A 17,749-nucleotide genomic window follows, 5' to 3' on the forward strand; every position below is an offset into this window, starting at 1 on the left:
TACAATACACTGGAAGTAGAGTTACTCTGGAGGAGCTATTTAAGATACCTCTGGCCAGAGGAAGGGGAGATTTCAGGTCTCGTTGTAAGTGGTATACAGTTTAGGGGAGAACTGAAATCTTCTAATCCCTTTTTAGAAAGTAGGACGATAAATATTTTCTGTGTTGGTGTAGAACAGTGCTCAGCATTGTGGGCTCTATGATGAGGCAATTTGAATGTCAGACCCACTCCCTTTTGTTGTTTACTACACATCTGTTTTAATTTCTTCTTGTGTGACGTTTGCTCTTTCTAGAGTTGCTCGTTAAATACGAAATGCAAGTAAAGTTAAACAGCATAGGCAGGCTGCAAAGGCATTTTGTTTTCTGGTTTCTTTGAGTTCAGAAGTAAAAGAATGTGTACTTTAGGAAGTCTTTAAGAAGTATAGTGTTAGGTAAGGTTTTTTTTTTAAAAAAAAAAACAAATAATGAAACTGACTTTGACTGGCTTAATCAAAAAGGAATTTATTGGTCTCCAGAGGATTTCATGGAATCCAAAACAGGAAGAGTAAGTCTTGAGCACCAGGAGAAGGCTGGGATGCTCTGAATCAAACAGCAGGGATCAGTGGAGCCTTCACCAGCTCCCTACATCACTTTCCACACCCATCCCTGCTAGAACAAGTTCCTGGGAGGTGAACTGACCTGAATGGAAAGAGAAAAGGAGTGAAGAAAGCAAGTCCTTACCCTTATTCAGTGCCAGTAACGATTCTCTTATTTTGTTTTTTGCTCCGATTAACCTCACTTCTCTGTTTTTCTTCCCACTCTGATTGTTTATATGGAAGTCCCATAAATTAATTAAACGTGTTTATACATATAACACATAGGTACCTGTCTGAGAGAGTTAGAGAACATAGAATGACAAATACAGAATCAGAATACAAAGACAAGTTTAACTGTGCTGGTTAAATCACACTTAAGAGTTGAAAATATATGGCCTTTATTGTAGATGAGCCTTTCCCTGTAGAAGACAAAGCTTGCTTGTGACTGGATGCCTCTTTGGTTACATAGCATGGCATTAAGGAATCCTCACTTTTAATTTCTAAACATGTGGCTTAAAAGCTATATAAAATTTTCCTAGATTGCAGTTAGAAATATGGTCTTTTCAAGACTAATATCATGATGTGACTTGAACGGACCATTAAGTTTTAGAAATCTAAAACATCCACCTGATTTAAAAGCAAAAATAGGTATTTAAAAATTAGCCAAGTATCTTTTCTGTTAGTCTGCATTCCTCAACTGTTCCCTCTTTAGACACGTGCACAGACAAAAGGAGTAGGTGGGTGGCACCCAGAACTAGGTGTTTCACCTTTATGCTTGCTTACTTAGGGCAAATGAGAATGACTTACTTTCTTTCATCTGCTGTACATTTGTTAGCATACTCTTGCCCTTCGTTTTACATCTTTCTTCACATAACCACCTTTATCCTAAATAATCTCCTCTCTTCTTTCCTTCCTTCCTTTAAAGCCACTGTATAATATCCTGTAGTATAGCTAAACTGGTTTGTTTGATGTATTAAGCAAATATTTTTTTCTCCGTCATAGAGAAAATTTCTATTGTATCTATAATCTTGGGTAATTTTAAGGTTTAAAGAGTTAAATTAATGTAAGGTTTTAAATCCCTAATGATCTAAAATGGGTTACCCTATATTTACCCTTACTTAAATATACCAAATACTTCATTGAACTCATTTTAACACTTAAGTGATAAGACTACATTGTCTGTGTACACACTTGGATACTATCCATTTTATGCAATATTTACTTGGTCCAAAGTCCTTTTTTTATTGTAGGACACAAACTATCTTATAATGGTGTTTCTTGGGTGCATTCTTTTTTGACCATGATGACTGACCTTCTAGGGTTCTTGGTGACCAGTTGCAACTCTTTTTTTATATATACTGTATGTTACTTTACTTCTATAACATTTCTCGTCCCTTACAAACTTCAGTTTTAGTGTTTTTTGGTTTTGCTGCCCAACTATAAAAAGTATTATTGGAGCATGATTGCCTGTATTTTCTCAAGTTCAGACATAGCTGTAAGGTGGAGGAAGCTCTTGATTGTGCCTTTTTTGTTCTCAGAAATCACTAGTGTTTGTCCCTGGTGTGAAAATCCTGACTGTACCAGTGGTCATCATTTTTCCCCCAAGTGAAATTAGTTTTCTTTCTGAGCATGTTTATTTCACTGTGATAGCTCTTTGTCTCATCTATTTCTTATTATTTCCTGCCCACTAAAAATTTAGCCTAACTTTAATCCTCTAACAAACCAATCCCCTGGGAAAGATTTAATAAAAGGAGAATTCTCACTTCTTTTTTCTCTCTTGCACACTCTTGCTCTGTCTATAGGTTTGTTGAGGATGCAGCAAGAAAGTAGCAGTAAAGACATAGCAAAACTGCCTCTGAGAGAGTATGGGTGGGAACTATCCTCTTTTGTTTAGGCGAGCCCACCAGGCAGTCTTTGCCATGCAAAGGAGGACAGTCTTGAAGGGTGGACTGGGGGCGGAGACTGGATAGCTCTGTGGTAATAACAGGTCATAGCTACTTTTCATTGACTGTTCTCAGTTTTATCATTTAGCTGCTCAGAGTTAGTGACAAAGACACCTCTATTTTGTGTTTAGGGACTCTTTCTGAACAAAATTCAGGCTGTGAAAACTTCCTGGGAGAGAGTTGTGTTTTGTCCATTAGCTGCTGTTCTTCATTTCTCCAACAGAGTCATCAACTCAATTTGAGGCAACTATTGGGAGGTGTTTTCTTCAGTAGTTTCTTGGAACTGAGCACGGGCAACACAGGGCCATCCCTACCTATCATTTGTTAACTCTGACAAGCTCTGGGGAACCATAAAAAGAGAACTATGCTTTAAAATGCCTCCTTAGCTGGCCCAGGAAGCTTAAGGGATCTGGGAATTCCCGTGATGGGACTTAACAGGCTTGCCAGCGCATCATCTGGAGAAGGAACTGTTGAACTTGGTATGCTGTCCTGGCCAAGTGCTTGGATGAACAAAATCAGTCTCAGGAGGTCTGGCCAGAAGAAGAGAAGCTACAGTGCTCTAGCCTCTGTGGCAGAGTCTAGAAATTGTACTGGGAGTGGTAGATGATTAAGAAAGACAGACATCTTTGTGGGTGTTGTAGGAGATTAAGAAAGGCACACGTAACATCAAGCTGGGATCTGGTGGGCCATGCATTTGGATGGAGATGTACTCGCTGTTTGGATGCTCATTACTTTACCTGAACAAGGAAGTGGGGGTGGGGGTGTTCTCTGTAGGGATTCAATAGCCTTATAGGAGAACCAGGAAGCTGTGGCTTCATCACATACTGATTTTAGCTAAAAGGCAACTGTTTGTCACCATTTATAGCAGGACCAGGAAAGGCCACTGCCTTCTGAGGCATTGAATCTTTGACATGACAATGCCTGTGTTGTGAGTGCTCATTCATAGTGGGGTATACTCACTCCCCACACTGTAGGGGTGTTGTCTTTGTTAGTTTTGTTAATTTGATATAGTCTAGGTCATCTGAGAGAATTGCCTAGATTAGATTGACCTGTGAGAATGTCTGTAGAGGATTGTCTTGATTGTTAATTGATGCAGGAGGGTCCAGCGCCCACTGTGGGTAGTTGTGGTCTTGGGCTATATAGGAAAGCTAGCATGGACCTGTGTGCAAGCCCCCAAGCAGTGTTCCCCATGGTTTCTGCTTATGGTCTTGCTGGAGATTCTGCCCTGGCTTTTCATAGATGTGGACTGTGACCTTTTGTAAACCAAAGAAAGCTTCTTCCTAAGTTGCTTTTGGTCATGGTGTTTTCCACAGCAATAGGAATGAAAGTAGAACAGGTATAAAAAGTGTCTGCCCTGCTGCTCACAGTGAAAACAGAGAAAAAGAAGTCCGCCTCTCCTTCAAGGTTAAGAGCAGTGGACCACCCTGTTTCAGACCTTCAGAGCCACGGGAGAATTGCCATGGCCAGAGATTTTGGGTTACTGATTAACTGTTAGTGACTTTTTCGTTTTCTGTGACAGAACAGCATGACCAGAAGCAACTTAAAGAAGGAGTTTATTTTGGCTTCTGATTTCAGAGGGATGAGTCCATCTTGGCAGGGAGGCGTAGTAGATCGCAGCAGGCATGGTGGCTGGAACAGGAAGCCAAGAGCTCACATCCTTAGCTGCAAGTATGAAGCAGAGAACAAATTAGAAGTAGGACACGACTGTATACTCTCAAAGCAGTTCCATACTTCCTCCAGCAAGGCTGCACCACCTATACCTGCCCAAACCATTCCACTAAACTGATACGCAAGCCTATGGAGGACATGCCTCATTTAAACCACCACACCAAAGGAGAAGTACCCTTCCACTGAAAGGCCTATTAAAAAGATCTGGTCCCAGGGCTACAGGAATTGTCTGTGTAACAGTGAAGCTTAGAATGCAGCTACTTTGGCCCCTGGCCTGGGGCAGGGGGTCACCTCAAATATCTCTTGGTAGAGAAGATTGTTTGTAGAGGAGACCAGATCACTCACCCCTTCGGGTGGTGGCAGACATGCATAGGAGCAGGTGGCCCCAGACTTGAGTCAGGAGACATATAAGAGTAGAATTGAGGTTACTGCTCTCCTTGCAGGCTACAAATAAGGCAGAGAGTAGTCAGCCTTGAGTGGATTTGCTCATTAGAGCAGCAGTGAGACAAGGAAGCAGCAGATAAGGGCTGTAGCATAACTTCCTGATGTCTTGTGATTGGAGTGGATTAATTTTCTTGTTAGGCAGGCTTTTGTTGGGTATCTTCTCAGTAGGTCAAGTACTAATGCTTTTTGCTTTTAATATTTCTTTGAACCTTTGTGTAATTGCATTGCTGTGTGCCTGTAGGGCCCCTAGCTCAAGGAGATGACAATCTGGTAATGAGACCTAAGCGAACGGATTGGGTAATAAAGATGATGCCAGGCATTGCAGGAGCACATACCTGGGGAGGACAGACCCGGTACAATTTCTTGTATCTTAAGCTCCGTGAGAATGGAACTGTGGCATAATATTTTTATGATTCGAAGCTAATTGTTTCCCTTATCATTTTATACATACTCTGTACTTGTCAGACATATGGAAATTCATTTTAATAAGGGCCACCGGATTGGTAGAGGGTTCATACATAACTTGGGTTAGATGGGGAGTTACTAAAAGTTTAGGTTGAGGAAGAGATTACCTAATAAGTAAACTTCCTCCGGGTATATCTTTGTAGAAGTCAGAATATTATTGCACCTGCACAGAAAGAAACATGCTATCAATAGGGAAGGGCTGTCTATTGGTGGTTTTGCCATTAACTACAGCAACTCCACATGTCACAGAGCAGATGCTCAATAGAAATGGAAACAAGAATGAAGAATATGTCTGTGGGTGGGAATTGCCAAGAAAACAGCTAAAGACTCAGTAATAAGTGTTTTTCTAATTTAACTGCTAAGTAGCAAAGTACTCTTAATGTTGAAACAAAAAGATATTTTCCCTTGAGCTTTGAGCCTCCAGTACAAATCAAGCATTTAAACAAATGCAATGTAATCACTAAAAAGATTCTTGCACAAGTAGGAAGAATCCCCTCCCACAGACACCCAAAGGACACTCCTGCCTGCCCTTATCTAGTTGATTTTGAAATCCCTGGCTACTGTTTCCCTAAGTAGGTGAGGTCTCTTGGGGCTGAGAGTCATCATTAAGTGTGCTTTGGAAAATGTTTTTTCTTTAGATACGAAATCCTGTTTTCTGATGGCATCGTTTTTGTCTTAAGGCAATGCATGTTTTCTGTCTTGAAGTGTGTACAATTTTTGGAGGGACTCTTCAATAAAAGGTATCAAAATTAAATATAAAGTAAACATTTATTTAGCATAAGAAACAATTTTAACAAAAAACAAATTCAAGATTCAGAAGGAAAAATACCATTATATCACTGTTCTATTAAATGGAAGTGGACTGTGTGAGTGATAAAATTTATGATGAAATGATACCAAGCATTTGACTTTGGAATTCTGCAATAACCGAATTCTACCAGCAGCCACAGTGCCTGCCTTCCCATTTTGTTGTCCCAAATTGTTTCCATGGGAAATGCATGGGAGAAGCAGTAGTAGTTACATGTTGTCAGCCTTCTTTCCTTTCGTGTTAGTCAGGGTTTAAATCCTAGCTCCTAATGCTAACCTTTGGTGAGCTGAGTTGGAAACCCTAGGAGACCACCTCAATTCCCTGAAACTTCCAGTCCAAACTTGAGGATTTCCATAATCCAACAAACTTCTAGATGGAGGCAGAAGAGGGAAAAGATGAAAAACTTGTTTTCTAGCTATAGAAAAGGGAGAGCCAGAGAAGAGCACCTGTGCTTGTTAGCAGTGTCCCCACCCACTGGGCAGACAGGCCCTGGAGCCTCCCCTTGTCTACAGGTGGCCATCCCTCTGGTGGGAAACTTAGGAGACCTCAACAAGCCTTGCCATTTGTAGTCACAGTGACTGTCATTGTGGGTTTAGAGAATTCTAACAGTCTGTGCAAGGTGATTTGTAGTTCAAGAAAAAAAAAGTGTTGGAGAAGTGTAGCTAAAAGAAGATTTGAGAATCTGGGATAAGGAAGGTAGAGAGATTTTAAAAAACCACATTGTTCAAGGCTGGAGATGTGTTTCTGTGGCATAGAGCTTGACCACTATATATGTTCCTGGATTTGCTATCCAAATCCAGAAAATAAAACATTGAAAAAATACTATAGAATATTGTATATAAATAATATAAATATGCTAATTGAATAAGCTAATAAAAATCTCGGGAGATTCAAAAAAAAAAAAAAAAAGAATTTGCCTTTCAGGCACCTCTTGAGACTAGAGGAAGGATTGTAACTTTTGAGTGACCTTGGTCCGTGTAACATATTCCTGTCAGTGTGACTTTTTAATCTATAAAGTGTTTGGGGTTTCTTTTGTTGTTTTGTTGGTTTTGTTTTGTTTTACTTTGAGACAGGGTTTCTCTGTGTTGTGCTGGCTGCCTAGGAACTAGCTCTGTAGACCAGGGTGGCCTGAAAACACAGAGATCTGCCTGCCCCTGCCTTCCAAGTGCTGGGATTAAAGGCGTGTGCCACCACTGCCCGGTTTATGAAATGGTTTTTAAAAATACCTTCTCCCCACAAATCTGTTCTGGTTATGATAATAAGGCCTAAAATTCTTATGAGTTACTGCCAATTTAAAGTATATGCCTGTTACAACTAAAAGCGTGATAATAGAGAAAAAAGCTAGAACTGTTTGTCACAGGTGATAGGTTCTTTAGTTTAAGCAATCTAACAGTGCCAGTCACCCATTGCTGCAAACACTACTTTATGACTTGAAACGGAATAAATTGATTTCTCACTATTCGGCAAATAAGCTCATCGTTGGTGGCATCTAGACTTTGATCCCAAAGTTTTTAGAGCAATCCTGCCTTCCAGAAAAACAGATCCCAGTGTACAAGCACTTTCCAAACTTGTGTTTATCTGCTGATGTCCTTTTGGTCACAGCAGATGATAATGCACAGTTTCCGAGAAAGGAAGACAGGTGGGAGCGTGACCTGTGAGGCGCCAGGGGCCACAACAGAACTCTGTGTCTCCCGCTAAGATTGCCAAGCTGGAGAAACCCTGTCCCAACAAACAAACAAGATTACCAAACTGTTTATCTGTCAGACAGTGGAGCTGAGTGTGATGTTGTTTTAGTAAGTCTAGGCTTTTCCCTTGCCTGTTTCCTTCACTAGCCAGCCCCACACAGGGTCCCAGACTGCCCTAGCGCCTTCCCTGCTTTGTTCCCCGATCCATCTATTTTCATCTTTTGAGTAAAATAATACTTTAGGAAACCCTTCCTGTGGTATTTAGTTTTTTTTTTTTTTTCATCTTTTCCTTCAGTACCACATTTCCCTGTAGCAGCTGCAGTGCTCTTGGACTCCTTGTTCAGTTTGTTTCCTGTTCTTGGTTCCATTTTGGGTCTTGCCTTCACCTGTTCCTGTTACGATCCCTCATAATATAGTAAATACTTAATGAACATTTGATGAGTCAATGTCCTTCCACAGTAGTTTTTACATAGCTAATGTGCAGTAACTGAGTGCATAGAGATCACTTTGCCCATTGTGTCTGTTTTCATCTGGCTCCATTTTCTTCATTTGTGATTCTAGTTGTTATTTTTGCTGATATTGTCCTGCTTTTCCTCTTCCCACCGTGGCTTCAGCTTTACTTTCATTTGTTTTTATGTTTTAAATTTCCAGGTTCTGTTTTGAGGTTGACAGTGAGCAAAAGTATTATTTATTATAAAACTTTTTCATTGAAGTCACTTCAAAGTTAAAAGAATTCAACCAAATATTTTGTTGTTGGGTTTTTTTTTTTTTTTACTTTTCTGCTTTTTATACTGCGTAGAGTAAAATTTCATTCCTAGCAATGATGTTTATTTCATGCGGAGGTGTCAAGCATAGTATCAGTATCAAAATCAGAACATTCCATTTTTAACTGAATATTTTTTAGGAACAGAGACTGTAAATACAGGTTTGCAAAAGTATTCCATGTGTTGTGGGAAATGACAATATTTTACTGGGTATGAAATTAGTCTACCTTGGAGGAAGATCTGTGATGTAGCAAGAGTAGGAGGTACACAAGAAAGTTCTAGAGAAACAGAAGGAAGAGCAGGCAGGCAGGGATTGCATCCTGCAAAGCTAACCCTGGAGTATGACCGTGCTTTTCTGAAGGACAGTGGGGAGGAGAATCTCCCTTCCCAGGATATGCCTCCCTTCCCATTGTCTCTGACAATGAGAGGGAAGGCCTGGTTCTGGTTCTGTAATCTTCACTGTAGTGTGTTTGTCTCCTTCTGCTTAACAGATTCATGGCCTTTATTGGGCTATTAAGAAATGGATTTCTATTCCAAAGCACCTGTCCGTAGGTTGTTTTTCATTAATATATTCTTGATTGTGAAAGACAAGAGTAATATAGTTGATTAAGTTCAGTTACTTTAAAGGAATGGAAGGAATGTTTGTACACAGTTAATTAAGCCACTGTCAATCTAATTTAAGGAATACTTGGTGGTTATTGTCAGAAATTTCTATATTAATGTTTTATGTCTAAGCTGTTTTTGCATATATTGTAGTTATTATGAATCAATCAGAAAAGGATTTATAAAATGCTATAATGTGTCATTTTTAAGCTTTGACAGCTTAAAGTAAAAATGGAATGGGTAAATTTATACTTACAGCAAATTTTTAAAAACATTTCTGAAAATTGCTTATTGTTGGGTTTTCCTTAGTTTTTCCTAGTGTCAGATTATGTGTGAAAAAATATAGCTTAGTTGAAGCTTCATTGCATACGCAGATGTTTTAAATTTTTGTCAACGTTTAAACTTTTGTTTTTATTTTCTTTGTGTTTCCATACACATTCAAATAGTGTTACACAGTGTTAGTATTGATGTTAGCAAAGGGTTTCTGACAATACAATTTCAGCCTCTAGGAAGACTTTTATTTTTCTAAAGCTATTACTTCTTGGTAACAGATAAAATAGAGATTGTCAGGTGTCCCGGTTTTTGTTGTTGTTTTTGCTTTTTTCTTTCCATAGATAAGCTTGGGTAGTATTATATCAAAGGGCTGCAATCGCTAAATTTTCACTAGAATACAGATTCTAGGTTGGGTTTTTTTTTTTTTTTTTTTTTGCTTGATTTTTTTCCCCCCTGATTGCTGCTTGGTATTTGATTTTCTCTTTCTTTGCTGAAGTTTTCTTTTTGAGGGTGAACGTGGTGCTCAACCTTTCTAATGCTGTGACTCTTCAGTTCCTCACGTTGTGGTGGCCCCAGCCATAAAATCATTTTGTTGCTGCTCCATACTGTATGTTTTGCTACTGTTATGCATCATAAGGTAAACATCTGATATGCAGGATTTGATATGCAACCGCCAGAGCTGTGGTGACCTGTGGACGGAGAGCTGCTCTCAGGAGCAGGCAGCCTCTGGAGTTGTCAGCCTGTATTTGTGCTGCAATACAAGCATGTCTTCACTGGGCCAGTGGCTTGAGAGCGCATACTCTGGACGGTCCTGGGTTTTCATGATTTTTAATGTTTCTTGTAGAAATTTCTCAGTTTCCTGCATAAAGCTTAGGTGAAAAAAAATTTTTTTAATTAAAAATACAGCATTGAGCCCTGTTACCCAGAATGTCTTTATGGACTTTTGTTTCCTGGTAGTATACTGATCTTACATTCCTGATTTTTGACATAATTAAAGGTTTGTTTATATAATAGTTCAAGGAATTCTTTTGACAGAGGGCAGTCCCCGATTGTAATTAGATAATACCAAATACCACACCTCCAAGTTGTAATATGGTCTGCTAAGTTTATACAGTGCCCATATTTTATTGAATTTAGACATCATAATTACTTAATCAGATCCTGATTTTGATTATTTAGTTTGTGTATGCTTAAAATTCCATGATTCATGCCAGTGGGAATGGATATGTTGGAAAGAAGAGGATCATAGGGAGTAGAGAGGGCAGGGAAGATGAAAATACATTATGTACCTATATGAAAATATCATAATGAAACTCATTCTTGTGTATAATGTATGCTAAGGACTCTTGAAGTAACTTTATATTTACACTGAAAAATAATTGTTTTGGAAGCTAATTCCCTAAATTTTGGTTTAGGAATGAGATTAGTGGTTTGGAAACTATAATTGTTATTTTCAGATTTGTTAGTGCTTTTTGTGAGTGTCACCTTAAAAGAAATAGATCAAGTAGCTGCCTTCAAAAGAAAAAGTGGGAGTTTGCATTGATTCATAATCATAGGAAAGCAGCAGGTATCCTGGAATAGCTGTCAGCCCAAGATGTCCCTTGTAAGTGGTGAGGTAACTCTTCTGCCATCTAAGAGCTCCAGTGCATCTGGTTCATGGGAGATCCGGACAGTGGTAGGTCAGATTGGGTTTTGCACCCTCAGAATAGCTTTTTAATCCCTGGTCTACCTGTGCAAGTCACTTTAATTCTTTGCCATGATTTTACCATTTTTAAAAGAGGAGGCATCAACTATTTTGATGCGTTCATTATTACTAATCTTGAATCTTGCTTTCAGGTTTGATTTAGTTCCTTTGCCATAAAGGGGAAATTGTTTTATGGAAGTAAGCTTTCCCTGATAGGACTGTTCCACTGTATAAATTTTTGTGTCATCAAAATGTCATACTTAAGGAGATGTGAAAATAGAAGTTCTGAAGTCACACATTTCAGCTTTCGTACTTAGCAGTTCATCAGACACGTTATTTATCTTCTTTAGTATTGCGTTTCTTAAATGTAATGTGAAGTTAGAATAGTAATAACGATTACATGAGGTTAGTATTTTTAAGTATGTGTTTCCAGGTACATTTTTAAAAAGATTTATTTATTTATCATATATACAACTTTCTGTCTCCATGTATGCCTGCATGCCAGAAGAGAACACCAGATCTCATTATAGATGGTTATGAGCTACCATGTGGTTGCTGGTAATTGAACTCAGGACCTCTGGAAGAGCAGCCATTGCTCTTAACCCCTGAACCATCTCTCTAGCCTAACATTTTAAGAATCAATAAATGTTACTTTTCAATAATTGTTGATATGCGTATTATATTAGTTATAATCTCAAAAAGAAGTAACTAACAATGAAATATTCATTGTGTTCTGTTTCTGGAAGCTAGCTCAGTTGGGTAGTCCTGGTTGGTGCTTTGGGAGGTTGCAGTCAGAGCACTGGCAGGGGCTAGGAGTCCAGTTGTTTTGAAGGTAATGGTTGTGCATTGGTATTTTGCAGACTATGTCTTCGGCAGTGGTGCAATTATATGCAGCTGACCGGAACTGTATGTGGTCAAAGAAGTGCAGTGGTGTTGCTTGTCTTGTTAAGGACAATCCTCAGAGATCTTATTTTTTAAGAATATTTGACATTAAGGTAAGTTTTGTTTTGATTTCATTTTAACTCGTAGGTGGTTATCTGCCTTGATTATAATTTAGTTTAGATGTTCTGATTGTCTTGTGTGTGTGTTTAAATTGATACACTTGAAGGGTAAAATTCATTGTAGATACTTAAGGATATTGGGACTGAGTGGGGCACCAGATAAAGATATTGTGACCCCCCTCTTTCCTATGGCTTTGTTTTCTCTCCCTTCTTTTTGTCAAACATGGTCTTAAAAGTAAAAAAGCAAATCCCAAAGAGAAGAATTCATTATTGGTTTTATATAGCCTTTATTACAGACCTTTTCTGTAGTTGGTGTGTTTTATTATAGTTCTTACTATACTTCAAGTATAGTTAAACATTATTGTAAGTATGTTTTGTGCAGGGAAAGCTATACATAGGCTCTAGATGTAAGTGGAATGTCTTAGAATGTGTACCTTCACTGATGAAGTAGACTGCAATAGTGCCCTGAAGGTAGCTTTATATTTCTTATCAACACTAAGAAGCATTGTTTCAAAACAAATGACTATGCAACTACTCTAAAAAAAAAAAAAAAAAAAAGAAATGCCCATGTAGCAGTCATAATATATTTACAGCAGATTTTTTATATTCCTTTATTTTTTATTAAGTTATATTTCATCCACTTATCAAAGTTTGTCAGAAAACTTCAAGAATATTTAATCTTCATTCTTCAGGGACTGTTCATTCACAAAGAAGGCCACTATGTCATATCTTAAATTCCAGTGCCCTCAAATACTCCTCATGGCCTCAAGGAGATGTTCAGAGTGTTCTTTTTTCAGTGGTGCCTGATTTCCCTCCTTCAATAGCTTCTCCTCCTTAGCCTCATTGGGCAGGGCTTGCAGATGATAAACCCAGTCCATCCGGAAGTAGTGACATGAAGAATAAATATATTTCTTTCACTGTAGCTATAGATATGACAGTATTATGTGGATCTCTCATCTCTTGTTTAAATTTATTATTGAACAGCCTAAAGCAGATGTCTTTGATTATTCTGCATCTGTAAATTGAGGAAAAGAGCAAAAGATATTACTACAGTGTTTGATAAAAAAGTGTCTTAAAAATTTGGCTAATAGACAGGCAGTGATGGCGCACACCTTTAATCCCAGCCATCAGGAGGCAGAAGCAGGTGGATCTCTGTGAGTTCGAGGCCAGCCTGGTCCACAGAGAAAGTTCCATGACAGGCACCAAAGCTACATAGAGAAATCCTGTGTCAAAACACTTGAAAACAAAGATCTTGGCTAATGGGGATACACATTGGTCATGGGTACTTCTCACTTGCTTATGTGGTCTTGGTAATCTAGTGAGCTTAGTTGCTTGCCCTGTTGAATGAAGCTCCCTTATATATGGATTTCACTAAGTTGTATGACTGTATGTGTATACTGCATATATATGTTCCTGAAAGCTTTTGTTTAAAGAAACAGTTCCTTTAATGGGTTGTGTACTTTTAGTCCTAGAGGTATTTTTTTTTAGTAAATTTCAACCTTCTTTTTCTAGGATGGGAAACTACTGTGGGAACAAGAACTATACAATAACTTTGTATATAATAGTCCTAGAGGATATTTTCATACCTTTGCTGGAGATGTAAGTCTTACTCTTTTTGTCTTGATAATTACTCTGCTAGCTACTGTCTTAGTTACTTTTCTGTTGCTGTGAAGAGACACCATGACCAAGGGAACTTATAAAGGAAACAGTTTATTTGGCGCTTACAATTTCAGAGGTTGAGTCCATGACCATCATGGTGGTAATCCTAGCATCAGGCAAATGTGTGTGGCTCTGGATCAGCATCTGAGAGCTTACATCTGACCCACAAACAAGAGATAGAACTATCTGGGAATGGTACTAGTCTTTTGAAACTTCAAAGCCCACCCCCAGTATCATAGCCCCTTCAAGTAGACCACACTTCTTTAATCTTTCCCAAACAGTTCTATTGACTGGTGGTCAAGCATTTAAACCTATGAGCTTATGGGGCTATTTTTATTCAAACTTAATGAGTATTTAGTTGTTTAAGTTTCTGCCATGTAAGGAAGATTTTTCTAACAGTCTTTACTTTTGCCTAGGCTTTTTCGCTAAAAAGTTACTTAAGTTCTAAAGTTGTTGGTTTTTTGTTTGTTTGTTTGTTTTAACTGTCAGAAACCAAACTTTCCTTCCTTTGAAATGTGCTTCTGTTGGTTGCCACTGTTGTTACATAAAGCTAAATTCATGCACTTTGTTCCTTTTGATGGAAATATTTCAGACTTGTCAAGTTGCTCTTAATTTTGCAAATGAAGAAGAAGCAAAAAAGTTCCGAAAAGCAGTTACAGACCTGTTGGGCCGACGGCAGCGGAAATCTGGTAAGCACCTTTTTGCTTTTCCTTCCCTTTCTGCACATTAAAGAAAAAAAAAGCCAGCAAATTGTTTACCAAACAGATGTGAATCGTTGGCTGTTACTTATAAACTGTTGGTATCTGGCTCCATTCATTCCTGTTCATCCAGTATATGGACAGTTTTTGTCACAGCACAGTTGAGGTGGGACAGAGTCATACAGTCATCAAAGCCCAAAGTATTTATTTTCTAGCCCTCTCGACAACAAAGCTTCATGATACCTGCCTCAAAAGAAACACTGTTACTCCAGAAACCTTTTTGATTTTGCTGATAACATTCCATGTTTACTGACTTTTAAATTTGAATTATTAATGGAATTTTCAAAACAAATTTAAGTACTTTTATGTCTTGTAAACAAATACTTTTAAGAAGCTTAAGAATAAATAAGGAGAATTGCAGAGTAAATCTGAAAATGTTGCTTTGTCTTTTTGTTCCAGTGCCGTACACTGTACAGTCATAAGGAACTTAATTTAATGCATAAGATAGCTTTTAACATATATACACCAATTAGAAAGTGATACAGGATAGTGTAGAATTTTAAATTAATTAGCACAGCTGTCCCTAGCCTTTCTGAAGTGAAATAAAGACTGATTGGGGAAGGTTAAGCATATCCTGTTAAGCATATCAATCTCAGGGGTCTCATAGGAGTGACTGCTGAACAGTTTGCTTAAAATAAGCCTCTCTGAACATCTTTGTGTACTTCTAAAAGTACATGTTACCCTGGATTGGACCTAAGTGTGTTTAGCAGTGAATGAAGGAAGGCACTGGATCTAGAAATAGCAATAGAAAAACAAACACTATTTTATGTGTTTTATTTTTATTGTTCTTTAATGAGTTCCAAGAAGGAAGAGACCCATTTGGTATAAGGAGAAAACAAACTCCCCCAAGTTTTCCTTTAATTTCCACACATGATCTCGGTCTTACGCTCTCTTTTTCTCTCTCTCTCTCTCTCTCTCTCTCTCTCTCTCTCTCTCTCTCTCTCTCTCTCTCTCACACACACACACACACACACTTTAAAAAAACATGTTGAGATAAAGTAAATCAGCCTTCTCTTTATGATGAATAAATAATATAATTAGATAATTCGAGCCCTGCAGTTGTACAGTCAAGAGCAGCTTTCTTGTTTCTATTTCAGAAGTATTTAATGTTCTGATACTGAAACCTAACACGTAGGCTCAGTGTCTTTGTTCTGTTTTGTTTTTGCACACACACATCCCCTTTGTGTATGGTGTGCTTGTTTGTGTGTGTGTGTGGCTGCTGTTCCCAGATGTACCTGGTGTGTAGAGTCTTGAAAATGATGTCTTGTGGCTTCGGCTGTCTTCCTTGATCGCTTTCTACTTTTAAGTCAGGGTCTCTGGCTGGCTGGTCAGTTCTGGCTCGTCCAGCTAACCAGCTTATTCTGGGATTCCCCTGTTTCTGTCTTCTCAATGTTGGGATTATAGCCCACACTTGCAAAGCTTTTTCATGAATTCTGGAATCCTACTCCAGGCCTCACACTTGCTAGGCAAGCACATTCCTATCTCTCTGAGCCTTTGGTGTCCTTTTTAGTGAGATTTTGTGACAGTCATCTAGTGATCTTTTGGGAAAACCATTAGTCAGAACAAGTAACATTTTGAAGTGAAAATGAATACAAAGCACTTGTTAAAAATAATTTGATTTGAAACAGATAAGATCATAAGCCTTTTACCTAGTATAGGAATTCTACTGCATCTAGTGGCTATCTAAACTTTAGGTAAAATGTTTCAGTTGCCTAGAGAACATGACATTAAGGGCACTGCTGAATTGATCACTGTATAGTGAGTCTTCATACTAAGTCGAACCCTGTCTCCCTTTTTACCTTAGTCACATAGGTCAGTAGCATTAGATTAATCTGTTTTCTTTTCCTTAGTATGTACCATTTGTAGCCCTTTATCACATGCTCTTTAAGGCTTTTTCTTTGGTCTTACTGGTTCCAATTTTTAAGTAGTTCTGTGATACAATCTATAGGTTCAGCCTTCCTAAGCACTGCATTCAGTTCATTAGGCTATATGTCCTTTTCAGTGTGTGTTAGGTTTGAACATAGTGCCCCACATTGTAGCATGAGTCGTCCTGTGCTACTAAAACATCCCAAATGCCAGACACACACTGTTCTGTTAATGTTTTTAGCAAGTGTCTCACATGAATGTCAGATTCTGTCTCTTCAGCCAAGCTGTTCTGCTTTTTTTTTTCCTCACTTAAATAAATGGCTTCCAACCATGGATATATATCTTCAGGAATTGCTGCCAAAACTTACATTTTGAACCTTTTATTTTTTTAAGTGGGCACCAGTCTGCATACAGAGACTAATATCATTTTAAAAACTAAAAATTGACAGTATAGAAATTTCTTCCTTTAAATGATCATATGGTTTCTTTATCTGATCATGAGCTAGAATGTTACACCTATGGTTCCCATTGGTAGGATTCTTAATTAGTCCACCAATAAAATGTTATTGTGTTTGTTATTATTTATAAGCTAGCTATTTTACTGCATTAGTCATTAATGTTTCTCCTACAATTTCAGAGAAGTTTGTATTAGAAAAATATAGAGAAATTATATTTGTTTAAAATGATATAAATGCAGCCAGTTATAGTGGTGTGTGTCTGTAACCTCAGCACATGGGAGGCAGAGGATGCAGGAGATTTGTCCATGAATTTGTGGCTAGCTTAGCAATTTCTATATGACCTACATAGCAAGTTCTGGGTCCACCAGTGCCTCCAACAAACAAACAAAAAATTGTTAGTGCTTTTTTTGGAGGGGGTGCTCTCTGCCTTCCTCATTATTTTGCAATTTCACTTGTATATTCCTCAAATGCCCCTTAATTTTAGCAGTCTTTCTCCATATTCTCTCCCACTACCTCCTCTCCTCACCTCTTTACCTGTCCCTACTTGATCCTCCCAGAAATTCCTACCTATCCATCCATAAATATATATTGTATTTTTCTTTCCTAATGAGATCTCTGTTCCTTCCAATTCCCTCTGTTTCTGTCTATGGATGGAGTTTGGTTATCACTGTTGTAACAGCTGTCATTCACGTATCGCTCGGTTCCCAGTGCTGCTGTCCATTTCTCCTGCTGTCTGCACACAGTACTGAGACTAGACTTTAAATGTCACCTGAGAGCTTCTCTGTGCTGAGTGAACCTCAGTTCATACCTTCCACTATGGGTCTCTCTCCATGATGGTAAACCCTGACCTGCCGATTGCCTTCTTTCTCTGCTCACTCCAGTCCAGTTGTCTCGGCAGTCTCTCACACTATGATCTTAAGCTTCTGAATGAGTTTTTCTTCTATATGGATAATTATGTGATTTTAAGAAAGATTCCTTAGCAATCTCTACACATCACCTCAAAAGTAAGAATTTATGTAAATATGTTATCAGTTTTACTTTTATTAGGTATGTGTGTGTGTCTGTATTTTATGTCTAATAAATGTTCTGATTTTTTT

At 38.3% G+C, this 17,749-nt stretch overlaps 1 protein-coding gene across 1 annotated transcript in view; it reads left to right on the forward strand.

Moving 5' to 3' along the window:
• Positions 1-17,749, forward strand: part of Wasl (WASP like actin nucleation promoting factor) — a 49,616-nt gene that overhangs the window by 16,032 nt on the left and 15,835 nt on the right. The window contains exons 2-4 of the mRNA XM_050145906.1: positions 11,771-11,905; positions 13,424-13,510; positions 14,163-14,259. Of these exons, the coding sequence (XP_050001863.1) occupies positions 11,771-11,905; positions 13,424-13,510; positions 14,163-14,259 (319 nt within the window). The remainder of the gene's footprint in view (positions 1-11,770; positions 11,906-13,423; positions 13,511-14,162; positions 14,260-17,749) is intronic.

This window comes from Alexandromys fortis, unplaced genomic scaffold (assembly GCF_014885135.2).
Source record: "Alexandromys fortis isolate MF-2015 unplaced genomic scaffold, M_Fortis_MF-2015_v1.1 scaffold_34, whole genome shotgun sequence".
NCBI classification, from domain to species: domain Eukaryota; kingdom Metazoa; phylum Chordata; class Mammalia; order Rodentia; family Cricetidae; genus Alexandromys; species Alexandromys fortis.